Genomic DNA, 26,925 nt, shown 5'->3' with positions numbered 1-26,925 from the left:
GGTATTAGAAGGATTGGGTCGATATCTACCATCTTCATAACAGATCTTTTGTTGGTAGAAATATTGTAATGTGCGAAGTATAAAATGAATGCGATGCTTATTTCGCATTTTATGAGGGATATAACTTTTTAATATATTGACCCGTTTTGAGAGAGTTACCAAAAGGAGAGGACCGATACATCCCATCTTCACACCAAGCCTTTTTTAAGAAAAACACATTGAGATGAGCGAAACGAAAGAGAATCAGACACATATTTTAGATATTATAAGAATTATAATTACTCAACTTTTTGATTGTTTGTGGGGAAGTACTTGAGGAGTTAATGACGATTTTTGTTCTATTAGGTAAATTATTTTCCATGAAATTTTTGACCTTTTGTGTTTAGGTACCAAAAAGAGTGGAACACACTGACTCAGTATTTGATCGAAATCGACACATAACATCGCCCTTTTTTTATTTATGTGCGCCATTGTTTAGGTTCGACTGTGGGCCCGACTTAAACTTCTGTATGTGTTATCCAAAAAGAAAAAAAAACAGTTTGTCGACGATGGCAGTGTGTACATGTGCTGAAATTGAGAGTGTGTGTTACAACAACGATATAGTAGAGCTTTTTGGCATCTTTATAAATTCTAATCTAAAAATAGTAGACATTTAAAACTGAAAGTATGAAACGGAAATATAACATTTAAGTACTTTGAAAAAACATTTTTATTTTTCATTAATATTTTATATAATTTATTTTTTATATAAATTAAAGTAGTACTAATTTTCATTACTTCTGACGCTAAAAAAACGAGTTTTTAAAATAAAAAATGTGTCATTATTATGTCTTAGTAATTATTATTATTATTATTATTATTATTATTATTATTATTATTATTATTATTATTATTATTATTATTATTATTATTATTATTATTATTATTATTATTTTTAATAAGGACTCGTTGCTTATCGTAATAAACAGGTTTTTATGACGATGGCTTCGAATCTGACTGACATGACAAGACATTGCACATTTGGTTGGATGTCACGCGATTTATTTCAATGTCATAGATAGAGAAACATGTCGCATTTGCAGCTCTTGAAATAATTCCGGTTCCATTAGTAGGGACGTATATGGGGCTTTACAAAAACTTGCATATGCAATTTTCTGCCATAGACTGTAGTAACCTTAAGAACTTCAAATACGAAATTTGGAAAACTGTCTGTAAATGATCTCGCTAAAAGCATCAAAATACTGAGTTATATGGGTGATATACGAAGACGGCGATCTGCATAAGCAATTTTGTATACGAAGACGTTGACCTGTTTAATAAATTTTCTGCCATAAGATGTAGTAGCAATTATCAACTTCAAATTCCAAATTTGATACATTTTTCACTAGTGTGACTCATTTTGTCGAAATACCGAATATCTGGAGGTTTGTTTTTTGGTATAGTCCATACCAAAACCTAGAACTATATTAACAGTTCTATGCAAGGATGTTCCTTATATAATGGAAAACATGCTGCCAATTTACAGCAAATTTAAATTGTGACTAAAATACCAACAAATCTTAAATTTGTTTTTAAAATTATATGGAAGCTATACCAAAACGTGGACCTATATAGCCCAATATCAAAAGTCCTGCAGACCTAACACACATCTGAGTTAGCCTACTTCATTTCGAAAGCCGGACATCGCTAAATCGACATAGAATTTCAATGTTAAGTTCTTTCCTTGCTGTTCGAATGCGAAATGAAAATAGAGCCTTTAAGAAAACATTTGCGTCTTTGAAATGTACCGCTGTACTAATGCGGTAAGTTCTTTCCTTACTGTTCGAATGAGAAATTGAAAGACCGCCTTTAAAAAAACGTTCGCGGCTTTGAAGTTTGCCGCTGTACTAATGCATTGTCTAGTGATGTTTATAACGGTATATTTCTATATTTGGTATTTTCTCTATTTAAGCCACACGTTCTATCGGACATGTTTCAAGTTCGGTATTTGTAGTTCATACTGGGTTGTATTTCGTGACGCTCGTCGAATAAAACATATATAGTTTACAATTACTATCGAATTTAACAAAAATAAGATTTTTTTCAATTTGAGGAATAAAAGACACTAAGGCGCAGTAGTAAGCACACCAGCTTTGCTCTCTGAACACCTGGATTCGATTCCTAAGCCAGACCTAACATTTTAAAATCGAAACAAAAGATGAAGATGAATACTTAACCTAATTAGTATAAGTTCCAAGACAATAATAATAACAATAAAAAATCCTTATGACTAGAGTAAAAATACAAGTAAATGAACATCGGCTTGTCCGAACTTTTAATACATTCCACCTTACTCTAAGGAAACGTTTTCATATAAAAGTAACTGCATTTAAGCGTGTTTCACTTTAAACTTCATATACCAGTAAGACCGTTTGGATAATGCAGCTAAACTCATCAGAAAACCATTAAGTGAGTCAGGCCGTTATATGGTGCCATACCAAAACGGGAACCTCTATAGACAATTTTTTACTTCTAGCATTGTCATCTATCATTTCTTTTAAAATATCAAATTTGAAACAATTATGTGGGTCAATGTGACTAGGATTATCAAAATACTGATTACCGGTGGGTATGATTATATGTGCGATATAGGAAAACGTGGAACTAAATATTCAATGTTCTGCTACGGAGTAGAACCCATTATGAACTACACAAGTTTTAGAAAAATCCATTAAAATATGTGGCAAAAATCATCAAAACACCGAATATCGGGAGGTACCGATGTATGGGGCTATACAAATATGTGAACCTATACATACAATGTTCCCCCACATGAGCTAAAACCCATTATGACTTACAAATACTAGTTTTTAGACAAATCCGCGAAAAAATGTGGCAAAAATCACCAAAATACCGCATATCGAGAGGTACCGTTATATGGAGACTATACCAAAACTTCGTTTTCGAAACCAACCATCCTAGACACAATACAAATTGTTCTGCTTAATTTTGCAGCTCTACGTCAAATAATGTGGGCTTTATCGCGATTCAATAGACAGACAGATGGAAAAGTTAAATCTGCTTAGAATTTTATGCTGATTATTAGATAATAAAACTGCAACAAAGTCAAAAGCCATAGTTTTTACATTTTTTTTAATTTTAGTGAATGAAAGCAAAAATGTCGCAAATAGCATCAATTTTTAGAATAACTTTAAATTTGTGCAAATTTGTCACCTTTGGCACGAATTATGGCCTTTAAACGTCCAATGAAACCGTCAAATGCTGACCGAATGTTGCTCTGGGGTATTTTGGCCAATTCCCGGCGAAGCGCTTGCTTGAAGTGATCGACACTGGTATTTTTTAGCGCCTTGCTTGAAGTGATCGACACTGGTATATTTTAGTGCCTTGCTTTCCAAAATACGCCAGAAACAATAGTCCAAAGGATTGGTATCCGGAGATTTTGGTGGCTATTGTGCGATGAAAATGAAGCGAGGAACCTCATTGTGTAACCATTCTTGGGTGGCGCTTGCTGAGTGCGATGGTGCTGAGTCCTGTTTGAATGCCTGAGGTCTGCGACCAATATGTTTGCGTGCCCAAGGCTTTAGTACACCCTCCAGAATATTTTCGCTATAATATTCGGCATTTATTCTGATGCCACGGTCTATTAATACGGTGCACATATCCAGCTGACCTCTTTGGCAGGAAAACACGATTATTTTGCTACACAACGAATGTTTTCTAATCGGTGAAAACCAAATTCGGCAGTTCACGACTTTCGACCAAGCGAGGCAATCCTTTAGCTCTTTTGAGTCTGCTTTCCTTCTGTTGCGGTGTAAGTTTTTGCACTTTTAGAATTGTCAATGACTCATTTTTCAATATTTGCCGAATGTAATATTGCGATATATTCAGCTCACGAGATATTTTTCGGTCACTTCGACGCGGGTTTCGATCAAGTCGCTTATTTAATTTTCGAACCATTTCTGCTTATGTTGCTGTTTTCTTCGGTCCTCTACCTTGACGACGGGCTGCTCTACAAATATCACGGTAACGAGCGATGGTAGGAGACACAAAAAATTAATTTATTTACATTTAAATGCTGGAGTGCTCTAACTATGGCCACTTGTGGTTTTCCAGACAAATATAAAGAAATCACACTATCACGCATGAATTCCATTACAAATATTTTTTTTTATTTTATTTCTTTTGGTAAAAACTCACCAAAATGCTTTTGTACTCTTGTAAACAATAAAATGAGTGGTCACTGGAATAATTTTAAAAGCTGTCGGACGAGTGGCTTGGAAATGACAGCAGTCTGAAGCTGGTTACAGTTTTTTCATTTCTCCCTGTATATATACTTAATGGGGTCTACGAAGAATATTTAGTGATATTACAAACGAAATAACAAAGTTAATATTCCTTCGTTTCCATAATAAATAACATATTTTTTTACTTCCAATAACTTTCGAGGAGGACTTTCACGATTATTAGAAGTAACATTATACATTATTTAGTCACACTTAAAACTATTGCGGGCGTGGTTCTTTTCTTCACGGAAGGATGCAACTTCCGCGGTGGAAAAGCAATATCAACCGCGAAAATTTATATCGCTTAGGTATTTCTTCTAAATGATTTCTGGGATATTTTTTGCTTGCAAGGACCACACTATGGTAGGATATTATGTCTTTGTGAATTTGCTTGTAACATAGAGAAGGTAGTAAGATAGCCCCACAGATCCTTTTGATGGTCTGCATTTTGAGTCGATTTATGCATGTCCGTTCGTCCGTCCATGGATTATTGTAAACAAAGTACATGTCGAATTTACTGTCTGATTGAAATACTCTTTTCCATAAATCCTTTGTTTGGCCCAAGGACGAACTCTATAGAAATTGGAGATAATCGGTCAAAAATTTATTTATAATTTTTAGCTTTAGCGACTATATATATTGTTCATCCCACTTGTTATTTTTGTCCTCCATTCCCGTATGCACTTCGTAACAACAATATTCTTGGAAATATTTTAATTACAGCTTATGACTTTTCTAAATTCTATCAAGATCGGTTCAGATTTGGATATAGCTTATATATAAATCTTCACTCTATTTCAAGATTTAAGATATAGCTATAAGTCTCATATATTTGTCTTCCTATGTTTTATTTAAATGGCTCACACCCGTAAAATGCTCTCCACAACAACGACATTTGCTGCCAGATATAAGATATAGCATAGAAATATCTCTGCACAATTTTATAGAAATTGGTTCATTTATTGTATGCAGATCCTATACGTATTTTTATTCGATTTTATGTTTATTATGCCTAAAAACTATTATATCAGCTGAAATAAGACGGATTTATTTATTTATTTATTTTTTTTTTTTTTTTTTGAGTATCGGTTCCATGACAAATGCCTCCATCAAAGTTATATTATCTCATTATGAACATTAATATACCAAATTTCGGGAGGAAACAATCATGGAACTAAACAGGGTTGCCCATATTCGACGGAACTTTGGGCCCTTTAGGGCCCATTCCAATCGACGAGGCTTGTCCGCAGGCAACATTCTTTGCGTCAATTGAATTTTGTACGGAAACAAATGCAAATCAATGCGAATAATTCGTTGTAAAGTGGACCGAGCCATGCCCAACTGTTGAGAACCGCGTTTTTGGGATGTTCTTGGGGACCTCTCAACACTGGCTCGTACGGCAGCGATATTCTCGGCCAATCGCCTTGGTCGACTTTTATATGGCCTCTTCGGATTAGAAAGAGCTTTACCAGTCGAAAATTTTTCGTATAAACGCTTAATGGTGTTCTTAGAAGGCGCACCTCTCACATTTTTTAATGTTTTAAAAGCACGTTGAATTTTCACAACTGACTTCTTGTAAATTTCAACTATTTCAGAGCGCTCGCGTCGCGTGTATTGGTTCATGGTAATAATCTACTTGCACTGACGCTTCAAACGCGGTATGTCATTAAGCGATGTGACATCTGTGTCAAAAGTTATGGCGTGGCCAGATGGGTCCGTCGAATATGGGCAACCCTGTACATGCAATGTTTCACCGCCGAAGCTAGAACCCATTATGACCAACAAATACCAATAAATAAAAATCAACCAAATACGGAATATCGGGAGGTACTATTATAGGGGGCTATACCAAAGCCTGGACCTGTACATATAATGTTTCGCAACACGAACTAGGACCCATAATGACCCACAAATACAAATTTTTAGACAAATCTATGAAAAAATGTGGGGAAAAACATCAAAATACCGGATTTCGGGAGGTAGCGTTATATGGAGGCTATACCAAAGCGTGGACCTATACAAAAAATGTTTCGCCACACGAATTAGGACCCAATTTGACCCAAAAATCCTTCAGACAAATCCGTGAAAAAATGTGGAAAATGTGGCTAAAACCACTAAAATACCGAATGTCGGCAGGCACCGTCATATGGGGGCTATACGAAAACGTTGACCAATAAGTAAGATAAAATTAATTAAATTAGTTTTTGTTTTTTAAACAGCTTGGCGTGCGTCCCCACGTCTCATCTTTATTAGCGACAAATTATGACACAATATTTAACAATTTAGTTCTTACGAAACCTATTCAAACTGTATTGCATTGCCAGGAGCCGCTCAGTTCAGCATTTACTTATTCTCATGTTGCTATTCGATACATTGTCTGGCCAATGTTGTTCAGAGAGTAGCTGTTTTTAATGTTTCTCATGGTGACGTCGTCTCCTAATTCTTTAAATATATTTTGTATTAACTCCTCCTCGGATGAACTTTAATCTGCGAATACAAGAACTATTATTTCTTGAAAAAAACGGAATGTTGTTCAGACTTTACCTTTTTAATGCTAATTGAAGGTGCCGGGGTTTCTTCAACAGGTCCATCAATTCATACTCATTTGGTTTTTGTATTACGTTCTACAGGTTTAGTTTTACAGGCTTTTATCAATATAAATGGAATTAACAGCATTCATTTTGAGATTTGTTTGTTGAATAATGAAAGTACCGTTTAGAGTAATAGGGGAGTCATCAGCCTTAATTTCTCCAGCCTAAATTTCCAGAGTAGGTATATTGTCATTATTGGTTACCGTGCATGATGATGGCTTTCTTGCTATTAGTTGTGGAATACAGTATGAGTTCGTAATATTCACTATGTCATTAATGCTTCAGATATTTAAGTTATTGAAACTAGAACAAAATTGTTTAATACCAAACATTTGGTGGTTACAAATAAGAATACTACCAAAATCTAGTTTATAAACATATTTATCAAATTTTACAGGTTTTATTATTTTTCTTCTAAGTATTAATAAAATCTTCTCGCGAAAATATATCAACGAGAAATTAGATAGAATAGAATTTATTAGAAATATAATAAATGAAATCAATGATACTGAAGAATTAATACAATCAAAACAACGAATTGCACTACTTTGTAAAGAAGTTGAACCAATTTTAAAAACATTGAAAACTAAAAATGTAGATACTAAAGAAAGTTTACTAAATATAGCACAGTTTGATATTTCAGTTGTAGGCAAAAACCTACAGGTATTTAAGGGTACATACAAATATTTATACGACTTAGTGATAGAAGAAGGAAGAGACCTATTCATTAAATATGTTTAAAATTGTAAACTTACGAGCCAAGTAAGAAACACATTAGGTAGGTCAAATAAACCAACGACATATGTAGAACTAAAGAAAATTCTAATTGAATCATATCCATACCCTAGAACTTTACAGCAAATCTTAACAGAATTAGGAACGACAAATCAAGGGAATGCGACAATAAGTGAATTAAGAGAACAAATATCAGAGCTTGCAGAACAATTAAGCGCTTTTAAAATAAATAGCTTAACAAGGTCGTCACAAGAAACGAAAGATGCTATTTATACGATTAGCGACAATATGGTGGTAAATGTATTCGTAAATGGAGTGAATCCAGAGTATCAAACTACACTGCTATCCAATCCACCAACCAATATAAACGAGGCAGTTATAAGATGCCTGAGTGCAGAAAAGAGTTTTGGAAACGATAACAAAAACGTATATACTATAAAGAAGAGAAATTACAATGATAGATACAGAAGCAGTGAAGATACTGATAACAGATACAACGATGAACGTAAAAACTATAATAATTACAACAATTAGTCAATAACTATTATAATAATAGGAATTACAGAAACAATAATAACAACATTTTCAAACATTTGTTTATGAGGAGCAGGGAAACTACCACGGCCAAATGTAAAGGTCAAATGTAATGATATTTAGTATAACTATTAATTCTGGTGCATTTATTATATTGAAGTGCAAAACAGTTAATAAACATGTCATTCTTAATAGATACAAGTGCAGACGTATCAATATGCAAAGACATAAGTCTAAATTACATAAATACTAATGAAATTGCAAAATTGAGTGGAATAACAGACGATTCAGTTCATTGTTTGGGAACTTCACGTCTAGGTTTATGTGTTGAAATTCAAGACATATCACACAAGTTCCATATCGTAGAAAAAAATTCCCAATTCAAACTGATGGCACAATAGCACGTGATATATTAACAAAATTTTAATGTAAAATTGACTCTGAAACGTACACTATCAACTTCTTACTAAGCAGCAGCCAAATTACGTTTCCATTACATACAAACGATAAACGTTCGGAGGAGATTAAGATACCGACATGTACAGAACTAATATATCCGGTTCACCTAAGCATCGATGAAGACAGCATAATATTGAACAAATAGGTCTCAAGTAGTGTGTTCATGTTCACACAAGTTCCATATCGTAGAAAAAATTTCCAATTCACGGCACAATAGCACGTGATATATTAACAAAATTTTAATGTAAAGTTGACTCTGAAACGTACACTATCAACTTCTTACTAAGCAGCAGCCAAATTACGTTTCCCTTACATACAAACGATAAACGTTGGGAGGAGATTAAGATACTGACATGTACAGAACTAATAAATCCGGTTCACCTAAACATCGATGAAGACAGCATAATACTGAACAAATAGGTCTCAAATAGTGTGTTCATAGGAATTTGCATGATACCAGGAAACGGTATAAAACATATTAAATTATTAAATACAAGAAACAACTCGGTAGTACTGAAAGAATTTGATTTTGAGCTACATAACCTAAATAATTATCACATTATTATCACTATAAAGTTGCTAACAATTATTCACAAGTATACAATCGAGTTTCAACGCTGCTAACAAACTTGGGCATTGGTACACTTGATCCAGAAGCAAAAGATTCCACTACATCTATTATAGAAGACTTCCACGATATATTTCACTTACCGGAAGATAAACTAACGGTCAACAACTTTTACTCACAGCATATAATAGTTACTGATAATACACCAGTATGCATTAAAAACTATAGATTACCGGAAGCACAAATGAATGAAGTGATAGAGTTGTATAAAGATGACATAATTGAGAATTTCGTCCCTGTAGTGTTTGTAGTAGACTTTCGAAAATTAAACAGTAGGATAATAAACGACAAATTCCCACTAACCAGACTAGAAGACGTTCTAGACAGACTGGGCAGAGCGAAATATTTCTCCACGCTAGATATGACAAGCTCGTTTCATCAAATAGATCTTGACAATGAATCTCACTTATAGCGTTTTCCACACGAAATGGTCGCTATCAGTTTAAGAGACTACCGTTTGGCCTAAAAATTCCATCAAACTGTTTCCAACGCATGTTAACAATAGCGTTAAGCGGTTTGGATGCTGCCTTCCTATATGTTGACGATATAATAGTATTCGGATGTACCCTGAAACACCACAACGACAACTTGATAAGGTATTTAATCGCTTAAAGCGATACAATTTAAAATTAAATGCAGCTTCTTCAGACCAGAAATGATTTATCTTGGTCAATTAATCACAGACAAAGGCATAAAAACTGATCCACAGAAGGACGATGTAATCAGAAAATATCTTATCCCGAAAAATGGTGATGAAACCCGTTTCATACCGAGATTCGAGGACATTGCAAACTGTCTTAATGCTCTACCTAAAACCTTCGTATGGAACGAAGAATTTCAAAAAGCTTTTGAAACACTAAAAGAAAAACTATTGGGACCACCAATCTTACAATATCCGGACTTTAAGAGGCCATTTATATTAACAACAGATGCCTCAAATTATGCCCTTGGTGCTGTCCTCTCACAAGGAAATATTGGTTCCGATTTGCCTATAACATACGCTACAACAACGCTACAAAAACATGATCTGAACAAAGATCAATAATATCCTTATTTGGGATTGCACTTCTATTAGTGATATAAAGTGCATGAAAAAAAAAACTGAAATTTATATTAAAGAAGAATACTGAAGAAATTCACATAGAAATATCAGATGATAGCGTTATAGTAAAATGCAGTGATGATCCATCGAAGATAAAGTTGACTTTAGAGAAGTTGATACCAAAAGTGCATAATTCGAGATCGGACGAGTTAGCACTAAATAAAAATATTCAGAAATATAGTCGTCGAAGAGTTTAAGAGATTAATGAGTCTATTCCAGCAGTTTTCTATCAGAAAATACCGATCCCGTTACAAATGTGAATACCGAATTTTAAACGATTCCCCTCACAAAATACAGATCTCTTTACAAAATGTACATACCGAATTTTAAACGATTCCCCTGAAAAACGTCATGGGTGGTACAGTTATTTGGGAGCTATAAAAAAAACTATGTAGACAATGTCCACTGTAGGTAGAGCCGTTCAAACAGAACCCAGCTCCATCGCACTCAGCACGCGCCACCCCAGAATGGCTTTTAAATGAGGTTCCTCGCTTCAATTTCAGCGCACAATGGCCACCAAAATCTCCAGATACCAATCCGTTGGACTATTGTATCTAGAGTATTTTGGAAAGCAAGGTTGGCACTAAAAAATCACCTTAAGCAAGCGCTTCGCCGCGAATGGGTCAAAATATCGCAGTGCAACATTCGGCCAGATTGAAACGGTTTCATGGTCGTTTCAAGACCATAATTCGTGTCAAAGGTGCCCAATTGTTGCAGTTTTAAGAAATGTGGTTGATTACATTGCAATGTAAACTTTCAAGACTCCGATACAAGTGTCTTCCACTTTTTACTTTTTTTATAATTTTATCGACAGAAGGTCTGGATGTACCACACCTTCTTGTAACTCTTCGGCATAAATGGTGAAAGGAGCATCCCAGTATTTATACACCCAAATATATTCCTGCTAAGAACACCTTTAGTTAAGGACAGTACACTTTTCATTTATTTCGCAAAGACCGAAAATAGGCTCAATGACACTGGCAGACGGTGTGCAAGATCTCTCGCGTTTGTCATAAGCATGGTTGGACGAACGGAATCCTTAAAATTTTCTGCACACATGTTTATTGTGGAGGAAAATTATAAGTGCTATATAAAATTTGTTAATAAAATACATCGTGCTGGTCTACTTAATTTTTTTATTGGAATTATACTTACTTGAAGAAAATTGATATCAGTGAAACGCAAACGACCAGTAGGTCCAGTAAATTAAAAGCAGATCTACAAAAGGCTCCGTCGTGGAGAACAAATCCATATGAAATCAATTTTAACACCAGTTCTATTGTGAAGACAGCCGTAAAGAAGTAATCAAATTTGTTCAGCACCTGAAATACAAAGTTAGTTTGAAAAAGTTTCATAATGGTGACAAAGTAATTTAACTATAGATTACGGTTTCCTCGATTTATTATTATATTTTTTTTTTTTTTTTTTTTTTTTTTTTTTGGAGAAAAGAAAAAATAATAAATCGTACCAGAAGATATTGCCCTTACGATTTTTACGGTTTGAGAGCAAATTATGAGTTCACTTTAACCCTTAATATTCAAATCTCGAAAAATTGAAATTGTGAGAAACATACAAACAAACACAAATTCAAAGTAGGTTACGTCTGTCTGTGTGTTTAATCATCCTACCTTCGGAACGACTTGAGATAGAAAGCAAACATTTTGCACACAGTATTTTGCCAGTAAGCTGGTTAAGTTCGTAAATGGGTCGTATTGGTCCACGTTTTCGTATACCCCCCATATTATTAATGATTTTAGGGACATTACTCACCAAAATTGTTTCAAATTTAGTAATGGGTACTAAAACCTATGGCAACAAATCAGGTGCAGGTCCACGTTCTTCGTACAGCCCCAATATAAGGATAGCCCCATATAACTTATTTTGAAGATTTTAGGAATATTGTTCATCGGAATTGTTTCAAATTTCGTATTAGAAATTCGGAATTGGTGCCACAAACTATAACATAAAGTTGTCTATATAGGTCCACGTCTTATAGCCCACACATATCTGTACCTCCCTTTATTCGTTATGTAACGATATTATTCACAGGAACTATTTAAAATGGAATTGTTTCAAATTTCGTATTTGAAGTTCGCAATCCGTCCTACAGCCTATGACAAACAATTTTGTTTGTTCTATTTAATTTTTATGATTGAGGTAAAACTCTTGCAGGAAAACAAATTTTAGAAAACTATACACTAAATTATAAAGAAAATAAGAACTACTGCAATTGTTGGGACTCACATAATTCTACAAAATAAAAAGAGTTTTTCATTTATTGGTTTTAAATTCGTCTAATAATAGGTCTTTATAGTTAGATAAACATTGTGTTCCTCTCTTATATAATTTTAGAAAAACATTTGTTGTGAATTACCGTTGTGTGGGTAAAAATTGTGTGCTATACGAAGAGGAATTAAACATAAATGGAGGGGTTTCTCAAAATAAATTACAGCAATTTGTTCAGCAAGTGTATGAAAAGTGTTTACGATAGAAACATGAGAATCTACAATAACAGGAAAACACACCAAAGCACGGGTTTTGTCAACAAAACCCTACAAATATCGACAGACATGCGTACTACGCATAACTGATAACAAAAGGCAACGCAACGCCCATTTTTTATATATATCCCTGAAAGTAGTTCATGAAATTAAATCTTCTTAAAAAAATCAGTATAACATTGAGGAATGCTAAGGTGGTGAATATTATCCGAGGAAGTATACCTGAGACGTTGTTTCTAGCACTGCTCATTGAATCAAATCAGAAGTAATTCTTTCGACATGCGTTCCGATATAATTTTAAATCCGGGTCGACGAACTTAAATTTGTAACTTTGGTGAGAGTTTAAAAAAGAATCCGAGGTTCTGATAAATTTGACCAATGGTGTGAATGGCATAATGAGTAATTACAATTAGAAAAGCAAAAAACACTTCAACTGCAAAAAAATTCAAATAGTCGAAATTATGATTGAAAACAGCGAAAAATAATTCCAGCAAGTGTATTTTCAAAATTTTCATAGGACCGTCCGTAGGGTGTTCGTTCAGAGACAAAATTCAAAGGAATACCACACAGCTGATTTTTAAAAGCATTAACATATGAAAACAATCTAGAAACCTAAATTTCTAACGTTCAGATATAAACCAATGTAGGGTACGCAAGAAACTAAACTCAAATTCAATGAAAAACTTTACGCTTTATATGAACAAATAAACAGTATTTGTAGATGTGTAGCGGGTTGTAGGGTACGGGTTTTAGGGTGTCCAAAAGTTCGTTGACAGCAAACGGCTAATTAAATTTATAAAAACGCCAACTTTTGGTTTTCAGAAATTTATTAAAAAATAAATTATTATTTTCAATGCAGTTAAGTCATGGAGGCTGCAAGTATGAATAGCAATAACAGCAACACTACTAGATTAATTGTTGTAAGTGAATGATCAAAACAAATGTAAAGAAACTACAACACAAATCAATGCCAGTTTGTTATTTGAAATGATAATAATGTTGTTTATAGAGAAGTATGCATGTCCGAATTCAAATTTAAAAAAAAAATAAATCGTTTAAACTAAGTGGAGAGGGTTTTAATGCACTGGCGTTAAGAAAAAAAAAAAAAAAAAAAAGAACACACAAAGACCACAATAAAATGTATATTGCCGATTATGTCGAGATTAGGTTGGTGAATGGACGATCAGCCCATATGTATTTTTTACAATTATTTTCCGAAAATGCACTCCCGATTTTGGTTTGTGCCACGCGAACTAAGGCTCCAAGGAGAGTTATAGGCAACTTTTTAGCCCAAAAACACATCTCTCTACGGCCCGTGCTTTGCGAACGTGGGCTCTCTGGATTCTTTGGAAATGTACAATTCTAATTTAAGCAGTAGACTTTTTTTCATAAGAACATTAGATCACAACACAAATTTAAAACGAAAAATTATAACATTCATAGAAAATACAATGTGCCAAATTTTTAGTTTGTGCTACAAACCATGACATAAAGTTGTCTATTAGGACCACGTCTTAAAGCCCACACATAACTGTACCACCCTTTATTCGTTATGTAACGATATTATTCACAGGGACTGTTTGAAATGAAATTGTTTCAAATTTCGTATTTGAAGTTCGCAATCCGTCCTACAGCCTATGACAAAAAATTTTGTTTGTTCTATTTAATTTTTATGATTGAAATAAAACTCTTGCAGGAAAACAAATTTTTGAAAACTATACACTAAATTATAAAGAAAATAAGAACTATCGCAATTGTTGGGACTCACATAATTCTACAAAAAAAAGAGTATTTCATTTATTGGTTTTAAATTCGTCTAATAGTAGGTCTTTATAGTTAGATAAACATTGTGTTCCTCTCTTATATAATTTTAGAAAAACATTTGTTGTGAATTACCGTTGTGTGGTTAAAAATTGTGTGCTATACGAAGAGCAATTAAACATAATGCTTCGGAGGGGTTTCTCAAAATAAATTACAGCAATTTGTTCAGCAAGTATATGAAAAGTGTTTACGATAGAAAAATGAGAATCTACAATAACAGGAAAACACACCAAAGCACGGGTTTTGTCAACAAAACCCTACAAATATCGACAGACATGCGTACTACGCATAACTGATAACAAAAAGCAACGCAACGCCCATTTTTTATATATATCCCTGAAAGTAGTTCATGAAATTAAATCTTCTTAAAAAAATCAGTATAACATTGAGGAATGCTAAGGTGGTGAATATTATCCGAGGAAGTATACCTGAGACGTTGTTTCTAGCACTGCTCATTGAATCAACATCAGAAGTAATTCTTTCGACATGCGTTCCGATATAATTTTAAATCCGGGTCGACGAACTTAAATGTGTAACTTTGGTGAGAGTTTAAAAAAGAATCCGAGTTTCTGATAAATTTGACCAATGGTGTGAATGGCATAATGAGTAATTACAATTAGAAAAGCAAAAAACACTTCAACTGCAAAAAAATTCAAATAGTCGAAATTATGATTGAAAACAGCGAATAATAATTCCAGCAAGAGTATTTTCAAAATTTTCATAGGACCGTCCGTAGGGTGTTCGTTCAGAGACAAAATTCAAAGGAATACCACACAGCTGATTTTTAAAAGCATTGACATATGAAAACAATCTTGAAACCTAAATTTCTAACGTTCAGATATAAACCAATGTAGGGTACGCAAGAAAATAAACTCAAATTCAATGAAAAACTTTACGCTTTATATGAACAAATAAACAGTATTTGTAGATGTGTAGCGGGTTGTAGGGTACGGGTTTTAGGGTGTCCAAAAGCTCGTTGACAGCAAACGGCTAATAAAATTTATAAAAACGCCAACTTTTGGTTTTCAAAAATTTATTAAAAAATAAATTATTATTTTCAATGCAGTTAAGTCATGGAGGCTGCAAGTATGAATAGCAATAACAGCAACACTACTAGATTAATTGTTGTAAGTGAATGATCAAAACAAATGTAAAGAAACTACAACACAAATCAATGCCAGTTTGTTATTTGAAATGATAATAATGTTGTTTATAGAGAAGTATGTATGTCCGAATTCAAATTAAAAAAAAAAAATAAATAAATAAATCGTTTAAACTAGGTGGAGAAGGTTTTAATGCACTGGCGTTAAGAAAAAAAAAAAAGAACACACAAAGACCACAATAAAATGTATATTGCCCATATGTATTTTTTACAATTATTTTCCGAAAATGCACTCCCGATTTTGGTTTGGTCCACGCGAACTAAGGCTCCAAGGAGAGTTATAGGCAACTTTTTAGCCCAAAAACACATCTCTCTACGGCCGTGCTATGCGAACGTGGGCTCTCTGGATTCTTTGGAAATATACAATTCTAACTTAAGCAGTAGACTTTTTTTCATACGAACATTAGATCACAACACAAATTTAAAACGAAAAATGATAACATTCATAGAAAATACAGTGTGCCAAATTTTTAGACTTCCAAATTAGTTTCTTTTGCACTTGCGCTTTTTCATGTTGTTGTCGACTCACAACAATAAAATTGCACTGCATCTACCTTATGTTTATAAAGGAGTATTAAATGATTGGGTAATGATGATGTTGATGAAAATAATGCTTATGACTTTGATTGTAATGATTACTTCTCCCACATAGAACGCAACAACCGAAAATACATCAGTATCAATGGAATGTATTGTTATAATGATTCAGGAATAGACCATATGCCTCGATGTTGACCCGAGAGGGTGCATCCGGCTCGAAGGAAACGTGCGAATTGAAGATGTAGGAAATAGAAATAAAACACGATGGTCATAGTTGCTTAATGAATTTAATAGATGAATTCTTTATTGATATTATAATCAACAAATAAAAAAGACAACTTCGGCGGGGCCGTAATAGAAATTCGGAATTTGTGCTACAAACCATGACATAAAGTTGTCTATTAGGACCACGTCTTAAAGCCCACACATAACTGTACCACCCTTTATTCGTTATGTAACGATATTATTCACAGGGACTGTTTGAAATGGAATTGTTTCAAATTTCGTATTTGAAGTTCGCAATCCGTCCTACAGCCTATGACAAAAAATTTTGTTTGTTCTATTTAATTTTTATGATTGAAATAAAACTCTTGCAGGAAAACAAATTTTTGAAAACTATACACTAAATTATAAAGAAAATAAGAACTACTGCAATTGTTGGGACTCACATAATTCTACAAAATAAAAAGAGTATTTCATTTATTGGTTTTAAATTCGTCTAATAATAGGTCTTTATAGTTAGATAAACATTGTGTTCCTCTCTTATATAATTTTAGAAAAACATTTGTTGTGAATTACCATTGTGTGGGTAAAAATTGTGTGCTATACGAAGAGGAATTAAACATAATGCTTCGGAGGGGTTTCTCAAAATAAATTACAGCAATTTGTTCAGCAAGTATATGAAAAGTGTTTACGATAGAAAAATGAGAATCTACAATAACAGGAAAACACACCAAAGCACGGGTTTTGTCAACAAAACCCTACAAATATCGACAGACATGCGTACTACGCATAACTGATAACAAAAAGCAACGCAACGCGCATTTTTTATATATATCCCTGAAAGTAGTTCATGAAATTAAATCTTCTTAAAAAAATCAGTATAACATTGAGGAATGCTAAGGTGGTGAATATTATCCGAGGAAGTATACCTGAGACGTTGTTCTAGCACTGCTCATTGAATCAACATCAGAAGTAATTCTTTCGACATGCGTTCCGATATAATTTTAAATCCGGGTCGACGAACTTAAATGTGTAACTTTGGTGAGAGTTTAAAAAAGAATCCGAGTTTCTCATAAATTTGACCAATGGTATGAATGACATAATGAGTAACTACAATTACTATATATATATCCCTGAAAGTATATATCCCTGAAAGTAGTTCATGAAATTAAATCTTCTTAAAAAAATCAGTATAACATTGAGTAATGCTAAGGTGGTGAATATTATCCGAGGAAGTATACCTGAGACGTTGTTTCTAGCACTGCTCATTGAATCAACATCAGAAGTAATTCTTTCGACATGCGTTCCGATATAATTTTAAATCCGGGTCGACGAACTTAAATGTGTAACTTTGGTGAGAGTTTAAAAAAGAATCCGAGTTTCTGATAAATTTGACCAATGGTGTGAATGGCATAATGAGTAATTACAATTAGAAAAGCAAAAAACACTTCAACTGCAAAAAAATTCAAATAGTCGAAATTATGATTGAAAACAGCGAAAAATAATTCCAAGAGTATTTTCAAAATTTTCATAGGACCGTCCGTAGGGTGTTCGTTCAGAGACAAAATTCAAAGGAATACCACACAGCTGATTTTTAAAAGCATTGACATATGAAAACAATCTAGAAACCTAAATTTCTAACGTTCAGATATAAACCAATGTAGGGTACGCAAGAAAATAAACTCAAATTCAATGAAAAACTTTACGCTTTATATGAACAAATAAACAGTATTTGTAGATGTGTAGCGGGTTGTAGGGTACGTGTCCAAAAGCTCGTTGACAGCAAACGGCTAATAAAATTTATAAAAACGCCAACTTTTGGTTTTCAAAAATTTATTAAAAAATAAATTATTATTTTCAATGCAGTTAAGTCATGGAGGCTGCAAGTATGAATAGCAATAACAGCAACACTACTAGATTAATTGTTGTAAGTGAATGATCAAAACAAATGTAAAGAAACTACAACACAAATCAATGCCAGTTTGTTATTTGAAATGATAATAATGTTGTTTATAGAGAAGTATGTATGTCCGAATTCAAATTAAAAAAAAAAAATAAATAAATCGTTTAAACTAGGTGGAGAAGGTTTTAATGCACTGGCGTTAAGAAAAAAAAAGAACACACAAAGACCACAATAAAATGTATATTGCCCATATGTATTTTTTACAATTCTTTTCCGAAAATGCACTCCCGATTTTGGTTTATGCCACGCGAACTAAGGCTCCAAGGAGAGTTATAGGCAACTTTTTAGCCCAAAAACACATCTCTCTACGGCCCGTGCTATGCGAACGTGGGCTCTCTGGATTCTTTGGAAATATACAATTCTAACTTAAGCAGTAGACTTTTTTTCATACGAACATTAGATCACAACAAAAATTTAAAACGAAAAATGATAACATTCATAGAAAATACAATGTGCCAAATTTTTAGTCTTCCAAATTAGTTTCTTGTGCACTTGCGCTTTTTCATGTTCTTGTCGACTCACAACAATAAAATTGCACTGCATCTACCTTATGTTTATAAAGGAGTATTAAATGATTGGGTAATGATGATGTTGATGAAAATAATGCTTATGACTTTGATTGTAATGATTACTTCTCCCACATAGAACGCAACAACCGAAAATACATCAGTATCAATGGAATGTATTGTTATAATGATTCAGGAATAGACCATATGCCTCGATGTTGACCCGAGAGGGTGCATCCGGCTCGGAGGAAACGTGCGAATTGAAGATGTAGGAAATAGAAATAAAACACGATGGTCATAGTTGCTTAATGAATTTAATAGATGAATTCTTTATTGATATTATAATCAACAAATAAAAAAGACAAGTTCGGCGGGGCCGTAATAGAAATTCGGAATTTGTGCTACAAACCATGACATAAAATTGTCTATTAGGACCACGTGTTAATTTATAGCGAAAATAAGAACTACTGCAATTGTTGGGACTCACACAATTCTACAAAAAAAAAAACCAGTAAAGAAAGATACCCTACATCACTTTGCTAATTTAGTAGAGCTCCGCATAAGAATTAAATGTTTTAATGGGAGAATTCAACATACACTCTATAATTATAATTATAATTTGAAGTTCAAGGGACTGAAAATGCCGAAGCATTTGTATCTTTTAAATTCGGACTTGTATTACCCATTTGGTGCACAATTAATTTGAAATCGGATAAAAATAAATATGGGAGCTATATCCAAATCTGAACCGATCTCGATAAAATTTGGTAAAGATATTTCTGAGCTGTATTTGATATATTTCCCTGAATATCGTTGTTACGAAGTGCATATTACGGCTGTAGGTAACAAATACAACAAATCGGATGAACAATATATATGGGAGCTATAGCTATATCAAAACCGATCTTCAAATTTGGCGTACTAGCTTCTAGACTCAATTCGGTCGTATGTGCCAAATTCCATTCCATTTGGACAAATATTAGAGGTTTGGTGCACAATAAAAAGTAAATCGGACGAAGTTATATGTGGGAGATATATCCAAATCTGAACCGATCTTGATAAAATTTAGCAAATGCATTTCTAAGCTGTATTTGATATATTTTCCAAAATATTGTTGTTACGGATTGCGGCTGCGGAGGACAAAAATAACAAATCGGATGAAAAATATATATGGGAGCTATAGCTATATCTAAACCGATTTCGATAAAATTTGGCATACTCATTTTCAGGTCCAATCTGAACATACGTGCAAAATTCCATACCATTCGGTCTGATATTACACGTTTGATGCACAATAAAAGGCAAATCGGACGAAGATATATATGGGAGGTATATATAAATTTTGAACTATTGTCTCCAATTTCAATAGGGTTTGTCCTTGGGCCAAACAAATAATTTTTTCAAAATTTCATCCGGATAGGAGCTGTACTTTGTTTACAAAAATACATGAACAGACGGACGGACGGACGGACAGACGGACGGACAGACGGACAGACGGACGGACGGACATGCATAAATCGACTCAGAATGTGATTCTATGTATATCATCAAAAGGAACTATGGGTCTATCTCGTTTCCTTTTGACTGTTACAAACAAATGCACAAAGACATAATACCCTGACCACCTTGTGGTGTATTTAATTTATTGGTTTTAATTTCGTCTAATAATAGGTCTTTATAGTTAGATAAACATAGTGTTCCTCTCTTATATAATTTTAGAAAAACAATTATTGTGAATTACCGTTGTGTGGGTAAAAATTCTGTGCTATACGAAGAGGAATTGAACATTATGCTTCGGAGGGGTTTCTCAAAATAAATTACAGCAATTTGTTCAGCAAGTTTATGAAAAGTGTTTACGATAGAAAAATGAGAATCTACAATAACAGGAAAAAACACCAAAGCACAAGCTACAAATATCGACAGACATGCGTACCTCGCATAACTGATAATAAAAAGCAACGCAACGCGCATTGTTTACATATATATATATATATATATATATATATATATATATATATATATATATATATATATATATATATATATATATATATATATATATATATATATATATATATACCTGGAACACCCTCCTAACATACAGCAATATGGGTTGCCACCACAATGTTATATTTTATAATTTTTGTCTTGAGTTAAATTGACGCCGTCAAAATTAAACGGGCTCGCCTTCGTCTATTTATGTTTTGGAAAAATTAAAAACACAGTATGTTTAAAGGTGAGGTCACATTGGGTAAATATTTGGCGAAAAATGTTAAATATTTTTCTTTGTCACAATCTGACCAACAAATACTATTTGACGGCAAATACAAAAAAGCTAATTTTGGGAAACAAAATTATGGATTAACTCAAGTTTAGTAAAAAAGGTAGGTATTTTTACCCTGATCCCGGGAAACTATTTGTTCTTGGGGGACGGACCTGGGACCCCAGATATTTGACTCAAAAGTCCGGGTTCAAGACCCTGTCTGGGTGCATTGTATTCAATAACAAAGAAAGGGTGTACTTCGCGTAGCCGTCGTTGGATTACGAAAACATAAAATTTAGAAAACTTTGGCTCGCGTTAGCCGATGTGGGACATACCCAGAGGAGAAAATCTCAAGCCCCGGCCGAAGCCCGGCTATTTACAAAAAGTGTCAAATTTAGAAATCTTTGCTTCGCGTTAGCCGGTGTAGGACATACCCAGAGAAGAAAATCTCAAGCCCCGGCCAAAGGCCGGCTATTAAAATAAAGTTTCAAATTTAGAAAACTTTTGTAATTCCAACGACGGCTACACGAAATAAACATTTTTTTTATTGAAAACATAATTTTAATGAACTGGTTAGAATCGGGTTATATGGATGGTAAGACCCATATCTCTGGACCCGAAAAAGATATTAGCACAAATTGTAGCACATTGGAAAGGTAAGAGTGTCAGCTATAATTTTTCATCAATTTTGTTGACATCCATAAAGGGGGGTTTTATAAAAAAAAATCCGGGTCCAAAAAAATCAATAATTTGACTATAACTTCCGAACCATGACCACTCTCCACTCCACTCTCCATCATGTGACCACTTGTTGGATAGGTATTTTCCCGGAATCAGGGTAAAAATAACTACCTCTGGAATTCGTATGTGCCAAATTCCATTCCATTTGGACAAATATTAGAGGTTTGGTGCACAATAAAAAGTAAATCGGACGAAGTTATATGTGGGAGATATATCCAAATCTGAACCGATCTTGATAAAATTTAGCAAATGCATTTCTAAGCTGTATTTGATATATTTTCCAAAATATTGTTGTTACGGATTGCGGCTGCGGAGGACAAAAATAACAAATCGGATGAAAAATATATATGGGAGCTATAGCTATATCTAAACCGATTTCGATAAAATTTGGCATACTCATTTTCAGGTCCAATCTGAACATACGTGCAAAATTCCATACCATTCGGTCTGATATTACACGTTTGATGCACAATAAAAGGCAAATCGGGACGGACCTGGGACCCCAGATATTTGACTCAAAAGTCCGGGTTCAAGACCCTGTCTGGGTGCATTGTTTTCAATAACAAAGAAAGGGTGTACTTCGCGTAGCCGTCGTTGGATTACGAAAACATAAAATTTAGAAAACTTTGGCTCGCGTTAGCCGATGTGGGACATACCCAGAGGAGAAAATCTCAAGCCCCGGCCGAAGCCCGGCTATTTACAAAAAGTGTCAAATTTAGAAATCTTTGCTTCGCGTTAGCCGGTGTAGGACATACCCAGAGAAGAAAATCTCAAGCCCCGGCCAAAGGCCGGCTATTAAAATAAAGTTTCAAATTTAGAAAACTTTTGTAATTCCAACGACGGCTACACGAAATAAACATTTTTTTATTGAAAACATAATTTTAATGAACTGGTTAGAATCGGGTTATATGGATGGTAAGACCCATATCTCTGGACCCGAAAAAGATATTAGCACAAATTGTAGCACATTGGAAAGGTAAGAGTGTCAGCTATAATTTTGCATCAATTTTGTTGACATCCATAAAGGGGGGTTTTATAAAAAAAAATCCGGGTCCAAAAAAATCAATAATTTGACTATAACTTCCGAACCATGACCACTCTCCACTCCACTCTCCATCATGTGACCACTTGTTGGATAGGTATTTTCCCGGAATCAGGGTAAAAATAACTACCTCTGGAATTTCGAAAAAATCGAAGAGTTTTTACTAAACTAGAGTTGTTTCAAAATTATTTGCCAGGAAACAAAAATTTGACCAGTGTGTCCAAAATGTGAACACATATGACCAATTATTTTCCTCTTTTTTGGTCAAACATTTATTTGACGGAGCAAATGTTTGACTGAACTTGAATGTTTGAAAAAAAAAAAAAATTTTAATATATGGTCCGCTTCTGAACTTCAACGATAACCGATTTTCCCTTTATGATATCGAAAAAATTGCAAAACTAGTAGATTCTTGCAGGTTCTGGAACAGGCCAATAATTGCAATGAATACACACATAGACACAAAACAATACTACCCTACTATGATTTTTTGTACAATGATTTATATGCGTACTTATACGCGTACGAATTTAGATATAGCTCCCATATATATCTTGTTCTGATTTCAGGTTTAATGTGTAACATTAGTCCAAATGAAATGAAAGTTTGCACGTATGATCGAATCAAGCCAAGGAGTTAATTTGGTGATAGTGGAATTCGAATCAGATATCGCTCTTATATACATTTTCATTTAATTTAAATTTATTGTGCACCAAATATATATTGTTAGCCCAAATGGTGATAGTCACCGATCATTGCTGACATCGTAATGGAGGAATTATTGGACGCTTCTTTAGAAAAACTGATGACAAAGCCGAGAGCAGTAACTAAATACGTAGACGACATTTTTTGTATAATGAAGAAATCGGATATCAACACCACATTAAATATCCTAAATACATTCAACCCGAGAATACAATTTACACACGAACTGGAGAAAAATGACAGACTACCCTATTTGGACTCAATAATAATCAGACAAGGAAGAAAACTTATATTAGATTGGTACCAAAAACCAACGGCGTCAGGACGATTGATTAACTTTTATTATAAACACCCCCGACGAATAAAAATAAACACAGCGACTAATTTCATCAAAAGGATTTTCAATATAAGTGACGAACAATTCCACTCAGAGAACGAAAGAAAAATACGCCACATATTAAGCCAAAATGATTTTCCAAAAAGCACCATTGACGACCTAATTATACACGCAAAAACGGACCAAATTAAGGAGGCAAGACAAGAAAAGAAATATAAAGCTGTTACTTACATCCCGGGATTCTCAGAAAGACTTGGTAAATCAAACATCTACAATAAGGACCACTATCAATTAGCGTTTAAATCTCGTAATAATGTCGACAGTCTGTTTAGTAAAACAAAATCTAAAATTAAGAATGAGGATAAGTGCAATGTAGTTTATAGGATAACATGTAATGGGGACGACGCTGACGTATGCCAAAAGTCATATGTCGGCACGACAAAGACGAAATTAAAAACTAGACTTTCCGGACATAAATCGGATCAAAAAAGTGACAAGCCTCTCGAACAGAAGACTGCTTTAGCTGCCCATTGCACATTGACAGGACATAAACCCGACCTTAAAACCGTCGACATATTAGCACAAGAAAATAATTACAAAAGACGATTTACATTGGAAATGTTACATATTATAAGTTTACCAAATGACAAACGAATTAATTATAAAACCGATACAGACCATTGTGCTCACATTTACAGAAGCCTAGTTCATAAACACCGACGAAAGAAAACTTAGTTTGATAGTGACACTTAAACTCAATAGACGAGCTTTTTACTTTAAAAATGTATGTTATTTATTGTGTTATATATTGTTAAAATCAGTTTGTAATTTGTGTTTTTTGTAAAACAGATCCCTGAAGATGATTTCCGGAGGAAATCGAAATACTGGATGAATAAAAAAGGAAAAATTCAAAAATAAAACATAGTTTTTTAATGACCTTAAGCCAAGCAATTAACCAAATAGTAAAATAAATATAACAGGTCAACAATATACAACAACAACAATATAACCATTTTTGATAAAACATTTAAAAAATTTTAAGCTATCAATGTTCCCAAGCGTTCATCTACCTGCATTTTTCTACCATGGTATGCATATTGTCCATACGAATCAGGACTAATGCGCACAATTCTAGAAACAAAAATAAATACATTTTTCACATGGTAGAAGAACATAGGTAGACGCGTCGACACAGCTGCTGGGACAATGAACTGTCAAACCAATTTTGGAATTGAAAATGTTGAATGAAAAATTATTTAAATTTGTAAAAATTGTTGAAATACGCGAATTATAATAACCTTCGAATGACGGAGTATAAGAAAACATTTAAAGATCTACTTATATATGAAAAAACATTTAAATTTTTTTGACATACCAATCCTCCCAAGCGTTGATGCATCTACCTGTATTCTTCTGCCATGCATTTTTCGAATGCCTGTATCAATAACAATTCTTGACATGTCTCTCTTCTGTAGAGTAGAGAGAATATTAAAATATACTGACAATGTCAATAGTGAAAAGAAAAAGGGCGAGTAAATTATCATTAGTTTTAAACAACTTGTCAATTTATGAAATTAAATTGATAAAATTTAAGCGCATTTATACTTTTAAAGATTGAACCAGTAGGTTTAATAGGTGCAGTGGGTTAATTTTGTATGTTTAAACACACCCTTACGAGTATATAAATATCGCTCAGCTGATGTATATCTATACATACACAACCGGAATAAAATGCAAAATATTGCAAAAATGGTGTAGCGAAAAAGCGAGACTATTCTATTTTTGTATTGTGATTCTGGTTGAATAAATCCAAAAAAGCAATTAATCCTGATAATGTGGATTAATTCGGATAAAATTTTGTATGTAAACGCGCCATTAGACTCAGAATACATGCACCATAAGAAAGATACTTAGAACTTTCTTTTCACGGGTAAAAAAATATTTATTAAGCTGCCCTCAGACACACCAACAGTTGGCCCAACTTGTCACTTTTAAGTTGTATGAAAAAGTTGGTAGGTCTCCTCGCACGTACCAACTTTTCATACAACTGTTGTACCAACTTTTCATTTACAAAGTATTTTTGAAGCGTCAACATGAACTCGGTGCTCTTGCGCTACTTGGAATTGATATAATTTTAGAGGAAGAAGAAGAAAGACAACTGCAGAGAAAGAAAAAGCTTGCGCTCAGCGCTCAGCTTATGTATGTGCTGCTTCACCAAAGTCAAGACATAAATGAAGAAAACACTGAAGTTGGTACAACTTGCCCTCGCACGCACCAACAGTTGGCCCAACTTACAAAATTATCAAAAATTTTTGATATTTCCAACCAACTTTCGAAAAAGTTGTACAACTAGCCCTCAGACGCACCAATAGTTGTACCAACTTGTCACAAGTTGGGCCAACTGTTGGTGTGTCTGAGGGCAGCTTTACATTTTCTAACTTGATGGCTCTGGCTTTATCTGATATGTACAATATGATGTTAAATCGGTTGGGTTAAATCGGTCAAATTTTATTCCATTGGTCTAATATTACACAATACACCAAAATTGACATTATTCGGAAACATGTACCAAATTTCATTCTATTTGGAGTGATATTACACATTTGGTGCATAATAAAACAAAAGTCGAATGCAGATATATGTTGGAGCTATTATCTAAATCAGAGCCGATTTTCACAAGAGTTCAATAGGATTCGTCCTTGGGTCGAACAAATGATTTATGTAAAATTTCATTTCAATCGGACAATAAATGCGACCTATGTGTTTGTTTGTAATAATACATGAACAGAG

The 26,925-nt window shown here is 33.7% G+C and overlaps 1 protein-coding gene across 2 annotated transcripts in view; it reads right to left on the bottom strand.

Annotated features, from left to right (window-relative positions):
- The window catches only part of LOC101899996 (muscle calcium channel subunit alpha-1), a 1,479,766-nt gene that overhangs the window by 757,954 nt on the left and 694,887 nt on the right, over positions 1–26,925 (bottom strand). For both annotated transcript variants that reach the window (XM_059124867.1, XM_059124866.1), the window contains exon 14: positions 11,488–11,654. In XM_059124867.1, the coding sequence (XP_058980850.1) occupies positions 11,488–11,654 (167 nt within the window). The remainder of the gene's footprint in view (positions 1–11,487; positions 11,655–26,925) is intronic.

Source organism: Musca domestica, unplaced genomic scaffold (assembly GCF_030504385.1).
Source record: "Musca domestica strain aabys unplaced genomic scaffold, Musca_domestica.polishedcontigs.V.1.1 30, whole genome shotgun sequence".
NCBI classification, from domain to species: domain Eukaryota; kingdom Metazoa; phylum Arthropoda; class Insecta; order Diptera; family Muscidae; genus Musca; species Musca domestica.
The sequence above is the reverse complement of the archived record's forward strand: the minus strand, read 5'-3'. Positions and strand labels throughout refer to the sequence as shown.